Source organism: Copadichromis virginalis, linkage group LG4, assembly GCF_057382275.1.
Source record: "Copadichromis virginalis isolate Kocher_CV1m ecotype Utaka linkage group LG4, C_Virginalis_male_GT1.1, whole genome shotgun sequence".
NCBI lineage: Eukaryota > Metazoa > Chordata > Actinopteri > Cichliformes > Cichlidae > Copadichromis > Copadichromis virginalis.
Window position 1 is genome coordinate 12,673,330 of NC_140621.1, and position 16,734 is coordinate 12,690,063.

The following is a 16,734-nucleotide window of genomic DNA, read 5'->3' on the forward strand; positions in this document are numbered from 1 at the left end:
TGCTAAAGTTCAGTTTGCTTGATACATTGGCTATTAGAAAAACAGGCAAGAAACAAGGTAAATAGTAATAAGTAATAATTATATGTGTAGCATGTATCATACTGTGTATAGATTTTAATTTTAGAGTAACACAGCAAAGGCAGGAGGTGTGAGTAGGCATATAAACTTAGTTACAGTCTCTTAGTTAGTTTGCGACACTCGCTATTACAACGCTAGTTTTGAAAGTAGTTTTAACATTATAATTATATTATAGTTTGTTTCAGTAAGAATACTTTGAAATCTTTATCAAAGCATCCTTTATATTTGTGTAGCTATGATTATTAGAGTGGATTCTGGCGTTCTCCAGCTGTCCTGGTCTCAGGCTTGACCCTGCTACAGAGTCCACGAATAATAATACTTTTATAAGTGCTGTAGTTAAAGTAGAAACTGATAGCACGGTAGTGTTTACATTCACAAACATAACCTTTGCACAAAAAAAGAAAAGGAATTGCTTAAATGATCACTGCTTTTTTCCTTGATTAGATTATCAGCCACAGTACTCTAAACAATCACAGGCCACATGATGCACCGCCCCATGCACCTCCTTTATATCCTCCATGCCAAGCACCACTCCTCTGGGCACACCTCTTCCTGCCACTACTCCTTCTACCTCTGATGGGCTAAGCACCCGGTTCCATAACCTGAACCCAGCCATTTGCCCAGCAAAACCCTCTGTAGGATCAAACCCTCCACCAACAGAGTCCTGCTCCTGTCCCAGCACCACAGATCCACCTCCGGGAACCTCCCAGCCCTTCCTGAAGTCAGAGCCTGAGGAGGCGAGGAGGTGGTCATTGTAGTGCCAGAATCGACCGTGGATAGAGGACCAAAGGACACAGACATGATGCCAGTGAGTGTCCAGAAGCGGTGACACCTGGAGACGACGATACACGGGGTCTCTAATGACAAAGTCCAGAGAGGGTGAGGAAGAAGGTGAGGATGGAGAAGAAACAGAAAAGGGTGTAGACGAAGACGAGGACCTATGTCCGTAAAGAACTAACTGATTGTCACTGTCATCGGTGGCATAGGAGAGCAGCGTGCCAATATGTGGTGTCTCCACACGAAGCCACAGGCACAGAGAGAGTTCAAGAAGAGCTGGTAGACTCAGGGAGAAGGTGACATAGTTTTCTGCTGAGGCCGAGGGGAACAGCACCATGGAGTCCACGTTACAAACTGCAGACAGAGAAAGAAGACGCATTCGAATTCATCTAAACATGGTGCCAACACATACACATGAACAAACTGAACAGTGCATGGAAAAGCTAAAATGTTGTATGAATGCAACATCAAACTGAGCTAAACAGCAAAAACAGTTGCATGAGAGGCAGTACATGAAAGATAAAAGAGGGTTTACGCAAATCTATAAACAGTAAATGTGATGCTTTTCACTCGATGATAACATGATACAATTTTGAAATGTTTCTTTCTTTGACTTTTTCAGTATCTGAGTAGATACTTTACTTACTGGTTGCATCCCTCTTAGGAATTGGCTGTGCTGGGATCTTGTGCTTGAGAGGAATTTGCAGAAAGTTATGAATCATTGTGTGCCTTTTGTCCTCCTCTCCTTCATCCCATCCACTAACACTTGGCTTATAAGGCCGAAGAGCCTCCGGACTGGTCCTGTTCTGTATGTCTTCTGGTGTATAATGGTTTGGAACACGGGGCAGCATCCTAGAATGCTGTTCGGGGTCTTGTAAATGTGGGGTTTCCTCAGGATGTGAATGGGAATGGGATGGTTGCTGTACTTGGGGATCAGTCTGGCCCTGGAATTGAGACAGAGCCTGGTGGGTGGTGTTGATGCTGGGGAGAGTTAGCTGATGCTGATGCTGGGAAGGATAGGGCTGTGTCTGTGCCCAAGTTTGGATCTGGACCTGGGGCTGCGAAGGGTCTGGATGTGTTTTAGGATTTTCCTTTTGGACTTGTATTTGTAGATAAGACTCTGGCATCTGAGCTTTTGAATGTTTAGGCTGCCTTGCTGCATGGAGTTGGTCTGGCTTAGTTTCATGATCAGTGTCCGTCTGGATTTGGCTGCTTTCTTGCACTCTGGGTTGGATATGTCCTTCCAGAATCCTTCTACGCTTTCCTCCTCTATTTGTCTGACCTCTTCTGCATGGTTCATTGTATTCCTGAGGTGTGATGTTGGAGCTAACAGGCTCTCCCATCTTCTGCCTTCCATTCCCGTCTAGGACTTCACTGAGCCGGCCCTCGAGTTGGACCAAACGTGTTGCCTGGTTTTTCAGGGATTCCAGCAACCCTTTTAGTCCAATCAGCAACTCATCACGCTGGATTTGAAGAGCAGCCAGTCTCTCCTCTTGACTTCGGAGCTCTAGAGTGAGGTCGAAGAAGTCCTGATCAGGATCGGCTGTCATTTTTTCAGTCTGGTGGCAGTTCTCCCTTAACTTTCTTTCCATTGAAGTCAGGCGACCCATCAGCCGCTTATTCTTCTTCTCAAGCTTCCTGTTTGTCTCCCTGTGGTGACAGTGTGAGAAAATATTTGATTAGGTATTCTTGTGTTCTTGCTTCTCAAATCCAGCTTTTAGCATCAGACTAAGGATGAACTGCTACATTTGATCATGTATGGCATGTAAATAGCTGAATGACCTGAGAAATTACAGTTCAAAACTAATATTACTTCTCAGTGCAGCCCTTCCAGTCTCCGAGAACAGAACATTTACCCCTGGTTGCTCTGACCTGAGATCCTCTATCTCCTGTGTTGTGCTTTGCTTTAGGTGTTCCAGGTCCTGTGATACATGGTGGTAATGGTCGTTCAGGCCTTGAACACGCCGCTTTAGCGCCTGCAAGGAACTCCTGTTCTGGTTCAGGGCCAGCATGTTCAAACGGGCTCGAGTCAAAGCCTGGAACTGTTGGAACTATCAGGGAAAAAAACGTTTTCATGAGTCTTCCTGCAGATGTTTGCTCTCTGACCTCAAGGTCAGGAAAATACTGAAAATCTCCAGTAAATACTGAAAAACACGTGTCACATGGTCGTGACAACTGATCATCGGGTGCTGCAAGAGATTTTCCATGATTTCAGTGCTTTTACAGCATGACTAATAACATGTATGACAGCAGAAGAGAAACAGTATTGCGAAACAGATATTCAACTTTAATCTGATAGTGTCACATAAAAAGTAAACAAACTAATAAAAAGCAAATGTTTGTGTTTCTTTTTTAACCCTCTCGTGCATTTATTCAACAACATTCACCCCCAACTACTCGCAGCAGATTGCTGCTCGGTCCTGAGCCTGGTTCTGTTTCTTTCTTAAAGGTGAGTTTTTCCTTCCCGCTGTTGCCAAGTTCTTGCACATAAGTGGTCATCTGAGTTATTTTAGGGTCTTTACCTTGCACTATACAGTAAAGCACCTTGAGGTGACTGTTGCTGTGATGCTGAGTCATTCCTGTACAAAAATGTCAAATTCCGCGATGATGCTTTTTGATGCTGCAATGAAAGAAATGCCAAAACTAACATGGAAGAACATTTCACAAGTGAGGTGTTATTTTGATTTTGATTTATTTTTGGTCATATGGCTATAGTCCTATATTTCAAACCAAACTTTTTTGGATCAGCTGAAAATTATGATGATTTTCAGATTGTGTGGAGACCTCCCTATGGGCCCAGCTCCTTTACCTTCAGAACAGCCCTGATTCTTTGAAAACAAGAACATTTGTGGCCATATTGAAATGGTAGTACCACAGCTTTTGTGACTAGTGAACAGGGATGGATTTGAGTTAGCATAGGATATAACTAGCACATAAAAAGTCATTTAAAATAAGCCGCATGCATGCAAAGGCAAGTAAAAATGTGGGTTTATGATACTACAATAAGTACTACTGTATATTATTTGCAATATAGGTAATAAGGGACTGACCTGCTCATTAAGTCGTTGGAGTTTCTGGGAAACTGGATCAAATCCCTGCACCTTTACAGTCTGAAGCTGCAGCAGAAGCGTGTAAACCAGGACCTGCATCCAGATGCCCACCACGAAGCTGCGCATGGTGCTGGGCAGTGGAGCAAGGATAGATGCAAGCTGTCAGTCTTTGTCTGGGAATGTGTAGTTGAAGGAGAAGACAACGACATAGCTGAAAAGGGTTGGTCTTGAAACACACTATGTGAAAACAACACTTTCCACAAAATCACTGGGGAGCTGGGAGGAAATGCAGATGGCTTCAGCAGGTGCTCTGCTTCTGTCTTTCTCCCTCTTTCACTGTCAAATACAAATTAATAAACACAAAAGAGAAATGAAGTGCCCGCAATAATCGGATACACAATATTTATTAAGTGTGTTATTATAAAAGCACATTTATTTTTATTTAAAGTGCTGTAAATGGCCATTCAGCTTTGGATATGAAGTTTAGATTTATTAAAAGCTTTCATGAACTTCCTCAAAACACAGCAATCTCAAAATATATTCTCATAAAAACATATTTTGGTTAACTGAAGTAAGTTCGCAGGCTTTTATGTGTGAACTTGTCTGTGTATGTGGCTGTAAAACTCATGATGTGTGGGCTGAGGGAGAAGCAGCTTGTACTTTCTTCTTCCCCTTGATTCTGCCTGGGGGGATCTGGCTCTCTTCATCTTCTGCTTTTTGTGCAAATGACCCAATCCAGGAATCCTTTTGCAGAGCCCTCCCTTCTGCTTTAATTCTTATGACTCAGTTGCAACACTGCAGCTTTAATCCGCAGTGCTAAACATGGAGAATCTCATTGCATTGATGCCAATATGCTACTTTAAATACACGCTCATGTTAAAGTGAAGTGTTCCATCAAAAGTTACACTGTTTTCCACATGTGAAAGTCTAGTGCAAACAGAGGTTTTACTTTCGCTTTCATTCTGACCTCCCACAAGTCCCACATGCAGCGTCAGTGCCTTTGTCATTTCATTGTCTCACCCTGGAAAGCCCTACACGGGCTCATTGGCCACCAGAAGATCGAGATAATGCTTTGATCAGACTAGATGCTGTGCCGTACTCTTTTTTAAACAGACTTGGCTGTACTTTTATTCAGCCCTTTTCGTCTCCTTTTAGGTTTGTTTTGTTGTTTTTTTAAGTCCTTTGTTGAAAGCTGGGCAGTGTATTTAGGCACACTGTGATAACGTTTTATCACACGGTGCTTTTGCGGATTTTTGTATCTGTTTTTTTTTCTTTTAAACAACAACTTCAGTTTCTTTCATGTGGAGGATCATCAACGGTCAGAATCTTGAGTCCAGTTATAAAAACCTCCCATAAAGCAAACATGGATGAAGTGACTCCACTGCTGCCAAGACAATCAACATCCCAGGTCTGAGCTCACTGATTGTCATTTGAAATCCTATAAGCTTAAAAGATTTAATGCAGAAATAAGATCATGTCTACATCACTTTGTTTATGGTCTAACTCATTTCTCATTTCAGACAGACAGTATTTTTAAGCTGTGTTTATAGTGTGGGTGTCGAGCTGTTTTAAACTCTGAGTTTATGCAAATTATGTGAATAAACTAACCGTTCAGTGCAGCAGCTGAATGGAGATGTCTATCTGCAGCCTGACGGTTAACAGTCCAAATCTTTCTTTGTTTGACGGTAAAGTTGACATGTGTGAAAAATAAAAAGCATGATTTATTTTACAGTGTGATTCAAAACTCTGATGATAAATGAAAACTTGGCCTGAGTGAAAGAAATCACACCTGTTACTATACTGATTTAACTTTCAATGCAACACAAACATCCCATCCTCTGACTTTGATTTGCTCATTGCCGAAATGTTGATTTCTCCATTCCAAGCAAACCGCTCATAGCTTTGTTTGTCTGACTGCAGTGTTGCATTTTAGGATGCAACACTGGACTCTCTGGACAACATGCTGATTTTTAATTTATTTGGGATGACAAACCTCTCAGACACTTCCACACCTATCATTGATTCACTGAACATCCAGATCAGTTTCAACTATATATGTGCAGTTGATCTTGTGTTTGAACGTGTCCACACCTCTTTGTCTTAGATTAAAAACTCTGGACTGTACCTGGCCGCATTTGCAGCGGTCCTGGGGAACTTCAACTCTGGTTACTCCCTTGTCTACCCATCTCCCGTGCTGCCATATTTCCAGAGTCCCGACGCCGACCCTCGGCTCAGGATGAACACCGAGCAGGCCGCCTGGTTCGGATCTATCTACTCCCTAGGTGCTGCAGCCGGGGGGCTAGGGGCCATACTGCTCAATGACATGATTGGACGAAAGCTGAGTATTATGATGTCGGCGTTGCCCACAACTCTCGGGTTGGTCTCAGTCACAGCATACACAACATGAAGCCCTCTTTAACACTTTTAACAGACAGATTTGCATAGAACAGAATAGAAAAAATAGAAATGCTCTGTTATCATAGTACACATACAACAAAATTGTGAGTGCTCCACACAAACTGTGCAGGAATAAAATATAAATAGTATGACAGCAGAACAAGAGGAAGATTATAGCATATATTATAACATTGGTAATATTGTGTAAGTAGATCATTTATTTCTAAATTCTGTACTTTGATGCTATGACATCCAAACTTTAATAAACATTTAAAAACCTAAAATACCACTGAAAGCACATAATGCACTAAACTGGGATGAACTGGGAGCCAATGGAGCTGTTTAAGAACAGGTGTTATATGTTCAGTGGATCTAGTTCTGAAAATAATACGAGCAGCTGTATTTTGAACTAACTGCAATTTATGGAGGGATTTATGAGGTAGACCATAGAGAAGAGAATTACAGTAACCCAGACGAGATGTGACAAGAGCATTGACAAGTACGGTGGTACTGTGTGGTGTGAGTGAGGGACGAAGATGGTTAATATTACGGAGATGAAAGATTGGAACACCTCTATGAAAGCAGAAGAAGAAGAACACAATGCCACAACCATCCCAGGAGTGAATGTCTCAGCAGATTAACTCCACTGCTCAGAGAAACTGCAAAAAACCCAAGAGCTAAACCTCAGACAGGCCTCAGTCAGCATGTTAAATGAGCAGGGCTGAAAAATGATGGCTTATTTGGAAGGATTGCCAGGAGTAATCTTCTTGTCTTGGCAGCACTGCTTAGGTCTGCAAAGTTGCACCTGGTGATGTGTTTCATGAATATTACACTGTAGACTATTTATTTATTTATTTATTTATTTATTTGTGTCCTGTTTGGATCTTTAGCCATCAGAATTGTTGTCTTAAGGCCAAGAAAGATGCCAAGCGGATTTATTTTACCAAGTGGATCATCATGGCCTTGCCATATTGGTCCATTTGATTGACTTTTATTATAAGTATGAATTTATTTTTTTTTTCAGTTGCTACAAACGGGACAGACATGACTGGGGGATAGGACAGGGAGAAAGAATGAAAGAAAGAGAGGGAGAGAAAGAAAACCAAAGGGGAGAAGAGACGGTGAGAAAGGGGGGAAGAAAGAAAAAAAAACAAAACAAAACAAAACAAAACAAAACAAAACACCTGGGTCACCTGTATGGAGAAAAAAAACAGAAGAGAAAGCAAACAACAAAGAGCAACATAATAAAAAAAACAGCACCAGCACAATAAACTAGCTAGCAGTAGATAACAGTAGATACTAAATAATAAATGATATTGTGCAGCATGCAAGATAGACAGCGCACAATGTGCTTTGAGGCAGCAGCCCAGAAAGGTGTAGTCCGAGTCTGTGAACACCCGTGTGTACACCTGTGTGCACACCTGTGTGGATCAGCATGCTTGTATTCCAAAGGTTTCTCCATGTAACGGTCTGCTAGGGAGTGTGGGGAGCCACAGCCCCGTCCACCAGAGTATGAAGCAGGTATGGAGGAGATTCAGGCCCCAGATATCCAGAGGCCCCAGAGTACAAGGACCCGAGGAGGACCACCAAAGGGGGGGGGGGAACCGCGCCACCCTCCTGGGAAGAGCTGAGTAGAGCCCCAAAGGAGAGGTCACCCCGCAGCTACGGAGCAGAGGCCAGAGGGGGTTGCAGTGGCGTGCCTGCGGGCTCTGCCGGCAGCCAGCTGTGCCAGAGAGGACCGAGCTTCAGGCCCAGAGGCCAGAGGCCTGAGGGCATCCCACCCCCCGGAAGGGCCACAGGCGCCCGGCCCCGCCAATCGGCCACCAGGAGTGAGCCGGTACATACATGAGCGCCCAGCCCCAGACGACAAGGACCACCAACACACCAACGTCTGAGGGCATCAGCCACCGGCAGGGAGTGTGGTGAGGGGAGATAGGCCTCCGTACTTTAGAGGGCCTGAGATGTACCCAGAGAGGTTGAGTCTAAGACCCAACCTGACATATAGACACAGCCGAACAGGCACACGCGGACACAGACGTGCATTCCCACCCCATATGCACAACCAAATACTCGGCACTCACCCAACGTGTAGACAGACACAAATAGACACTGCACAGACAGTCGCACTCCCCAAACATACTCTATATCCCTAGATTATTTATTTTGAATGAATAAACTGTGTATGTGTGTCTCAGGTACATGCTGATGGGAGGAGCTATAAACTTGTCCATGCTCCAGGTCGGCCGTTTCCTAACTGGCGTTGCCGCAGGGATGACTGCAGCATCCATTCCTGTAGGTAACCATGGTTGTTATAATTTTTTGTATTCTCTGAGTCCCTAATACGTATATGGATACCTGACTACAGCATCCTATAAAAATGTTGACAAAAGTGTTCAGTGTTCCCAGAAAAGTATTAAGAGATTGCAGTTAATTCATCCAGTTTTAAAAACACTGCATTAAAACTAGATAGACAGTCACTAAAATGAATAAATCATGTGTGAGAAAGCATGAACATAGTTTGTCTAACATGTCCCTCATTAATGGGATAAGCTACACCATTGGTTACTTTTATGACAAGTGCAGAACTGAAAAGACAAGTGAGCTTAAAGTAAATTTGCATCATCAGAGCAAACAGGTTTGTCAGGAAGGAAAAATCTAGTGTCCTGTAAAGCTGGAAATATTGTTAAGTTAAAAAAATGGAGTACTAAATCTCACCTAGACCCACAGAGCATGGATGCATGAGCTAAAACAACTTTGAGAATTTCCACATGCTAAAGAAACTAGATGTAACTATTATAATGGTAAGCGCCTCTTCTCTTCTCTTACATATTTAATTAAACACTTAAACTTTATGCACTTGATATAAACTGAATGTATATCAGTCAAGTAAATTTCACTGAATATTTTACATTTTACGTAACACAAATTACATGTGAACTTTACATGAATTCCAGAATTCCTTTTATGTTGAATAACTTATTTAGCAGGTGTGCTTGTACCGTCTTTGTGAGTCATCTCAGTGTAGTTGAGTTGCTTTTTGGAGACACTACTGGCATCTTTTGACTTACTCTCTGAATTTGTACTAGTTGACTTTATGCAACTGTGATATTATGTGTGTTTGCAGGTTTACATCTCAGAGATCTCCCACCAAAAAGTGAGAGGAGCTCTTGGCTCCTGCCCTCAGATCACAGCTGTAATTGGGGCCCTGGCGCTCTACGCTCTTGGTAGGAACAAACCAGTGCTGGTGCATACCCAGTCATGCCAGCTTTATACATAGTTAGCTGTCTTTGCTAAAATTGGTTGTGCATCTTACTTTTCTTGCTTTTAATGGTATTCTCATATAAAACCGTGTTGTGATGTTTTAAGTGGTGTATCTTAAAAAAGAAACTGCCTCTCTTTTTTTTTGTATACAATGGACAGGTCTGGTGGTGCCATGGAGGTGGCTGGCTGTGGCAGGCGAGGTGCCAGCTGTGTTGATGGTTGTGCTGCTGGCGTTCATGCCCTCCTCCCCCAGAAGGCTCCTCTCAATGGGCCGGCAGCAGCATGCTGAGAGGGTGCTCCGCTGGCTCAGGGGAAATCAGTATGACGTCCAGACTGAGCTCCTTGCCATACAGGTAAATAGGCAAGCAGTTGATTTACTGGGTTTCATTGGAGATGAATATGAGACACCTCAGTATACATCCTACAGGGTTCATAGACATTAACACATTTGTTGTAACTCCATTAATGCAGCACAGCATCGACACACAGCCCAAAATCACATGGTCTCAGCTGGGAACACCAACCTACTACAAGCCAATCCTGATCTCAGTGGGGATGCGTTTCCTGCAGCAGATGACAGGCATCACACCAATCCTGGTTTACCTGGAGCCCATCTTTAAAAAGAGCAATGTCCCCCTGCCACCCAGGTTGGTGGTTTATTTCCCATGTGGATTTTATTGTTTTTAGCCTTTTGTGCTTTAATGATAATAACACAAATGATACATCTAATTAATCATTTAAATTGACTTTGAAACTCAAGAATAATCACGAAACACGTCGAGTTCGTCTTTAAACTCCATATCTGTGTTTCTGTATCTGCCAGGTATGATGCTGCCATCGTGGGTTTGGTGCGCCTCGGCTCTATTGCCGTGGCAGCTTTTCTGATGGACAAAGCAGGACGCAAGGCTCTGCTGTACACATCGAGCATGCTGATGTTTTTGTCCTCTCTGACTCTCACCATGGTTTCTCACACCACACCTTGCCCTCCTGGCCCTGCTCCTCCAAACCACACCGCTCCGGACTACACCTCCCACAATGACTTTGGAAGCACTTTTATGAGCAATGCCCAAACTGCAGGGAGCGTCTTGCCGATCATTTGTACCGTGGTGTTTATATTTGGTGAGTTCTGAAAGCAACAGATATTTAATTATTTGTTTCTGGCAGTCAGTGACGTGGTAGTGAGAGGTGCCAAGGGGGAAGCTGCATCCATAAAGTATTTGAGTGCGTCACACAGACGTAGACTGCTTATCAGTGTTAAAAACTCGACCATGCAGAAAGTCATATTATCTGTAAGATTATACAGTGAAAGTACCTGAAAATCTGTTCTGCCAATATGGTTGAATTTGCTATGGCGGCGCCAATGACTGTATATCAAAGATGGACTTGAGCAGTTTGGGGTTTTTAGGTCGTTGTTTTTCTAGTGTCAGCCTCAAGTGGTCATTTGAGGAACTGCAGGTTTTGACACTTAAGCATCAGCTTTATTTTTCAGCAGCAGAGATTACTGTTTGGTAACAAACGCCATAAACAATTAAGTTAGCATTTAAACAAATACATGTATACTTTTATGGGTTGTAGAGGAGAAACTTAGTAACCTGTCAGGCATGTGCTTTGTGTAAATTACATCAGAGGTGTTAAATCATCAGCTCTGTTATATTTCACTGTTGGAGCCTCATTAACAGACTATGACGTGTCAACATTATATCCTCATAAAAATATGATGGACAAATATGTTGTCACACCTGCTCAGCTGAGAAAACCCCCAATGATTTACATGTTGTAGCATTAGCATGCTGCAACATTAGCGTGCTTCTTCCCTTCAGGGGTTTTGTTTTCAGACGTCTTTAATCACACCTTAAAGAAATGTCCCAGTCTGAACATCCTAAAATATGCTGTCTCTGTGCTGTGACTGTGCCTGACAAAGGGCGTCTGCTGCTTTCATTGTCTCATGATGTCATCTTCTTTAATGTGGGCTGTTAGCTTTATTATCACATTGTTTGTTGTTTCCTAGGATACGCCATGGGATGGGGCCCAATCACATGGCTGCTAATGTCAGAGGTGCTTCCACTGGCTGCCAGGGGTAAAGCTTCTGGTGTGTGTGTCACCATCAGCTGGCTGACGGCCTTCGGGCTCACGCACGGCTTCACACACTTAGTGGACACGTACGGCCTGTATGCGCCCTACCTGCTTTTCACGGTGGTGTGCGTCGTCTCTCTGCTCTTCAATGCTGTGTGCATCCCAGAGACTCGCAAGCGCTCGCTGGAGGAAATAGAGAACTACTTCAGGACGGGACGCACGTTCACCATCAACCAGTCCAGTTGAGGCCTGCATCAGTCTCATTCACATGATGTACTTATATATGGGGTGCCGTTTGTAAAGTGAAACATGCTGAAATTAACGGCAACATTTTTCCACATTTAGCTCAAAACAAGTCATTTTTTACAACATTTAGTAAAATATTAGTAACTTTTCATATTTAAAACAGAATTTGAAATGTTAAATCTAAATGTTAAATATTCAATCTAAATGCTAAATGTTAAATCTAAATATTATATTTAAATCTAAATGTTAAATGTTAAATCTAAATATTATATTTAAATCTAAATGTTAAATGTTAAATCTAAATCTAAATCTAAATGTTAAATCTAAATGCTAAATGTTAAATGTTAAACCTAAATGTTTAGGCTAATATGCAAATTTGCAAAGCTTCCCGAAAACCTCCGGTGCAAAATTGTGTCTGCTCCCCCCCTCACTTCTCCCCGCCATGAGCTGCTTCACTTCTTGCCTACGAACATGTCCAGCGATTTTGCTGGACATGCGCTGCAGCGATTGTGAAGTGGAGACTGCAGCTGCTAAGAGTGCACTACTGCTGAACCTTTGGATGGCCGACAAAACGGATCTTCCGATGTTTTCAGCTAAATCGCCGGACGTGCTTTCTCATGGTCTGGTTATGGCTGAATTCCAGTGGAATGACGGTCCCGCCATAATAGACGTTCCAGCCATGTGTTCCAGCCCTAAACCAAACTTATCCCTAACTATAACTTTACTAGCAGTTAAATGATGTAAAATAGTGTTTTCCAAAGCGATTTTTAGAAAATGAACGAACATGTGTAGATTGAGTCCAAACGGTTCTCATGTGCTCTCCTTTTTCCGATGCCGTAATTTAGGAACGTGTTGGGTACCCGAAAGCATAAAATGTTGACAATTTGTCACCTAGCGAAAATTATTACGCTTTGGGAGTGAGAACGTGTCTGACCACTACCGGCACACTTTTGCACCGGAGGTTTTCGGAAAGCTTTTATTTTGGTATTTCCGCTGATCAGTGCAATAAATTTGCATGTTAGCCTAAACATTTAGATTTAACATTTAACATTTAGCATTTAGATTTAACATTTAGATATAGATTTAAATATAATATTTAGATTTACCATTTAACATTTAGATGTTAATATAATATTTAGATTTAACATTTAACATTTAGATTTAACATTTAAAATTCTGTTTTAAATATGAAAAGTTACTAATGTTACTAAATGTTGTAAAAAATGACTTGTTTTGAGCTAAATGTGGAAAAATGTTGCCGTTAATTTCAGCATGTTTCACTTTACAAACGGCGCCCCATACTTATAAAGCAGGCATGGGGGGTCTTAGAAAAATGATCTGAGAGCTTGAGAGATTCCAATCAATCAAACTTAACCATCATTAAAGACTGATTTCAACTAGCTAAAAATAGTTATCACCAGCTCAAGTAGGTTCCCATTTAGCACCTTCATTAAAGGTCAGAGCAAATACACATAACTGACAATTTTAACAGCTACATTTTATCATATGATTACTTTATCATCTAATCATCTATTTTTCATCTAATTGTGGTAATAATTTTTATACACTAGTCTAGAATAATTACAAATTACAAATAATATACCTCTGATTGTTATTTTGTAGATTTATATATGTCAGACTTCCAGCACAGCTTGGAAGCACTACTGTATGATACACAGAGACGAAACTACTAACAAACAAAGCTCTAAACTAAACTTCCCAGAGGAAGTGGCCAGAGGGAGAGCACAGCAGTAGGTCCACAGAAACATTTAGTAGAAAAAAAGACAATTTTCTACAAATGAAAAAAAAAAACCCCTTCTGTTTTTAATTGCGGGACAGTCTGATGTGCTTTTTCTGTCATTTTACAAATGTATTTCTTACAATTTCAGCCCAAAGAGTAATGTTGACGGCAATGTTTGTCTTATCACTGGAATAATTTAGACATACTGTTGAAGATGCCCTTCTGTTTTCTTATTAAAAATATCTGAGGGATTAAATGTGCATTTAAACTTCTTTACATTGGCATGAACAGCGAGTTTAAGAGGTGCAGCCCACTTGAGATCAAAGCTGGCCTGCGATGTAAAATGAATTTGACATTCCTGATGTAAACCATGCATTTTATTTATTTGAACACATTTTGCCCCTCCCTTCTGTCAAGGGAAAATTGTATTTAGTAGTCAGTATAATCTTTTAGTGATATAAGTTTGCATATGGTAGAATACTGCATGTAGTTATTTGTATTAGAAAATATTCAACCATGTATACTTAGAGGCATATAATCAATTGTGTAGTGACAGGATGTGTGATTTTTAGCAGGCTTGGTTCACCCCCACATCCTGGGAGCATGGGAGAGTTCGTACCTTGTCTTATTGTTTTACGGTAGGATTAACGTAGCTATGTTTGTTTTAGTCCAAGTGCCTTTTGGCTGGACTTTGAGACCAGCAGGTTTAGGGAAGATTTTATGGGGCCACACTCTGACCCCACACACACACACACACACACACACACACACACACACACACACACACACACAATGAAGACCGGGGCAGTTTCTCAGGTGCGAGTCTCAGAGACGTTCTGTGTGTTTCTTTTCTCTGAGTCTTTACTGAAGAAGTGTTTTAGAATATATTCCTTAACACCTTCCTTCCCTCCCCATCTCCGGCTGCCTCCCTCTTCCTGCTCCACCACAATCACCCACACATGCAGGGCCTTGGGGTAAAGGTGTATCACCTTGGTGCAGGGGAGGCATCCCCCCCTCTGTCCCCTTCTGGCTTCTTGTGCCACAATTTTATCTAACAACTTAGACATTCACATTACTCACACTCTCATAACACATACATATAGGATCTTGGGGGTGGGCACGCTAGACGGACTCCAAAAGACCATCAGGGTGTGCACCTCACCCCTGGCGTCGTTGCCCACCTCTCAATTTTAAATACACGTAGAGAATTTAGGGCTATCAGGAGGGACTATGCGCTTACCTGCTGCTCTCTGGCAGGTAGCTCCATGCCCTCCTGGGTTTTAAATGCACCTTAGTCAGCTGAGCGCACCATCCGCTCCGAGCTCCCTGACCTGCACTCAATCTACAGCAGGCGGTGCTGGACCAAGGCCAGGAAGATCGTGAAGGACCTCAGCCATCCCAACAACAGACTGTTCTCTCTGCTGAGGTCAGGAAAGCGATTCCGCTCCCTGAAGACCAACACAGAGAGACTGAGGAGGAGCTTCTTCCCGCAGGCGATACGGTCTCTCAATCACACCACACAGTACTGACCCACACATACAGTTCTTACACACACACTGGACTTTCTGGACATTGTTTTTGCACACATTGTTTTTTTGCACAACACTGGTCACTATATTCTTCATTTCCGGTTAATACTTGTACAGCTGCTGTTATTGTGTATATATTTATTTATATTTAGATTTCTTCATACATTCTTATATAGTTCTATATTGTGTATTTTGTTGTACAGTTATTTTATTTTCAACTTTAATTGATATATTTTATCTTATTCTTCCCAGTTAAATTTACCCTTCATTCTAATTTGTGTTGTACAGTTATTTCATTTTTAACCTTAATTTATATTTTATTCCTTCTTAGTTAAATTTACCCTTTTTAATTTTTCATATTTATTTCCTATCTTATTCATAGCCTTTTCCTTTTTTGTTTTCTTTAGGTCACGAGCAGTTGTCCAAGCATTTCACTACATATCGTACTGTGTATGACTGTGTACGTGACAAATAAAATTTGAATTTGATTTGATTTGATTTAGAACACACATGCATCAACACTACATATGAGCGGGCAGAGGGAGGTTTTGGAGTCTTCTCTCACCCCCATTCTCTGCGACCTGCTGGAGCGGGGGGGCAGGAGGAGGAGTTGGCCATCCGACTGGGGTCCGGAATGTGGGGCCTCCCTGCTGCTGCGGAGTCGGGGCGGTCTGCCTCTCCCCACCGCAGGGAAAAAGGGTAACACCACCTGGGTCTGGGTGCATTTTCCCCCTCCAGGGGCAAGGGTACCTAGACCCAGTTCTTAGAGTACGCTTGGGGAGTGTGATTGTGTATACAGCGTCTCTTTATGTCTGTCTCCACGTTGGTTGAGTGTGGAGTGAGTGCATATGAGAGCATGAGGGTGGGAATGGATGTTTGTATCTGTGTGTGCCTGTATGTCTGTGTCTATATGTCAGATTGGGTGTCAGGCGCCACCTCTCTGGGGACATCTCAGGCCCTCCAAGGTTTGGAGGCCTATCTCCACCCACCACCACTTCCCCTGCCAATGGTGGACTCCCTCAGACATCGGTGCGTTGGTGGTTCTTAGTGTCTGGGGATGGGCGTCCAGGTACACACCGGCTCACTCCTTGGCGGCCGCTTATCGGGGCCTGGATCTTGGGGATCGCTCGGGCCACTTCGGAGGTGGGGTGCCCCCGGCCTCTCGGCCTGGGGCTCAGTCACTCAGGCACAGCTGGCTGCCGGCGGAGCTCACGGGCACGTCACTGCAACTCCCCCTGGCTTCTGCTCCGCGGCTGCTGAGTGACCCCTCATCTGGGACTCTCCTCAGCTCTTTCCGGGACAGTGGCGCGGCTGCCCCTCTGTTGGTCTTCCTTGGTCTCTTGTGTTCTGGGGGCCTCTGGATGTCTGGAGTCTTGATCTCCTCCATACCTGCTTCATGCCCTGTAGGACGGAGCTGTGCCCCCCCCCCCCCCCCCCCCCCCCACACACACACACCCTCTAGCAGATCATTACATGAAGGAACCTTTTAAAAACAAACGCGTCCATGCTCACAGGTATACACACGGGTGCACACGACACCCTTTTTGGCTCCTACCTCAAAGCACACTGTGTGCTGTCGATC

The 16,734-nt window shown here is 43.0% G+C and overlaps 2 protein-coding genes across 2 annotated transcripts; one reads left to right on the top strand and one right to left on the bottom strand.

Annotated features, from left to right (window-relative positions):
* Window positions 1-92: 92 nt before the first annotated feature.
* Window positions 93-4,017, bottom strand: ptx4 (pentraxin 4, long). Its single transcript, XM_085455393.1, has 4 exons — window positions 3,906-4,017; window positions 2,728-2,906; window positions 1,502-2,505; window positions 93-1,209 (listed from the first exon to the last, which is right to left on the bottom strand). Exons 1-4 carry the CDS (start codon window positions 4,002-4,004, stop codon window positions 527-529), a joined length of 1,965 nt encoding a protein of 654 aa, XP_085311519.1. The 5' UTR covers window positions 4,005-4,017; the 3' UTR covers window positions 93-526.
* A 1,179-nt stretch (window positions 4,018-5,196) lies between these two features.
* slc2a6 (solute carrier family 2 member 6) lies at window positions 5,197-11,925 on the top strand. Its single transcript, XM_085453650.1, has 8 exons — window positions 5,197-5,313; window positions 6,010-6,281; window positions 8,498-8,594; window positions 9,427-9,526; window positions 9,723-9,916; window positions 10,035-10,210; window positions 10,387-10,682; window positions 11,572-11,925. Exons 1-8 carry the CDS (start codon window positions 5,269-5,271, stop codon window positions 11,880-11,882), a joined length of 1,491 nt encoding a protein of 496 aa, XP_085309776.1. The 5' UTR covers window positions 5,197-5,268; the 3' UTR covers window positions 11,883-11,925.
* The last annotated feature ends 4,809 nt before the right edge of the window (window positions 11,926-16,734 follow it).

Bases quoted from the DNA above. Each gene is read 5' to 3' on its own strand.
- slc2a6 (XM_085453650.1), top strand. From the start codon at position 5,269: ATGGATGAAGTGACTCCACTGCTGCCAAGACAATCAACATCCCAG. The intron at 5,314-6,009 runs GTCTGAGCTCAC...TCTTTGTCTTAG, and splicing joins CAAGACAATCAACATCCCAG to ATTAAAAACTCTGGACTGTA. The intron at 6,282-8,497 runs GTTGGTCTCAGT...TGTGTGTCTCAG, and splicing joins GCGTTGCCCACAACTCTCGG to GTACATGCTGATGGGAGGAG.
- ptx4 (XM_085455393.1), bottom strand. From the start codon at position 4,004: ATGCAGGTCCTGGTTTACACGCTTCTGCTGCAGCTTCAGACTGTAAAG. The intron at 2,907-3,905 runs GTCAGTCCCTTA...TTTCCCTGATAG, and splicing joins TCCAACGACTTAATGAGCAG to TTCCAACAGTTCCAGGCTTT. The intron at 2,506-2,727 runs GTCAGAGCAACC...CTGTCACCACAG, and splicing joins CAGGAGATAGAGGATCTCAG to GGAGACAAACAGGAAGCTTG.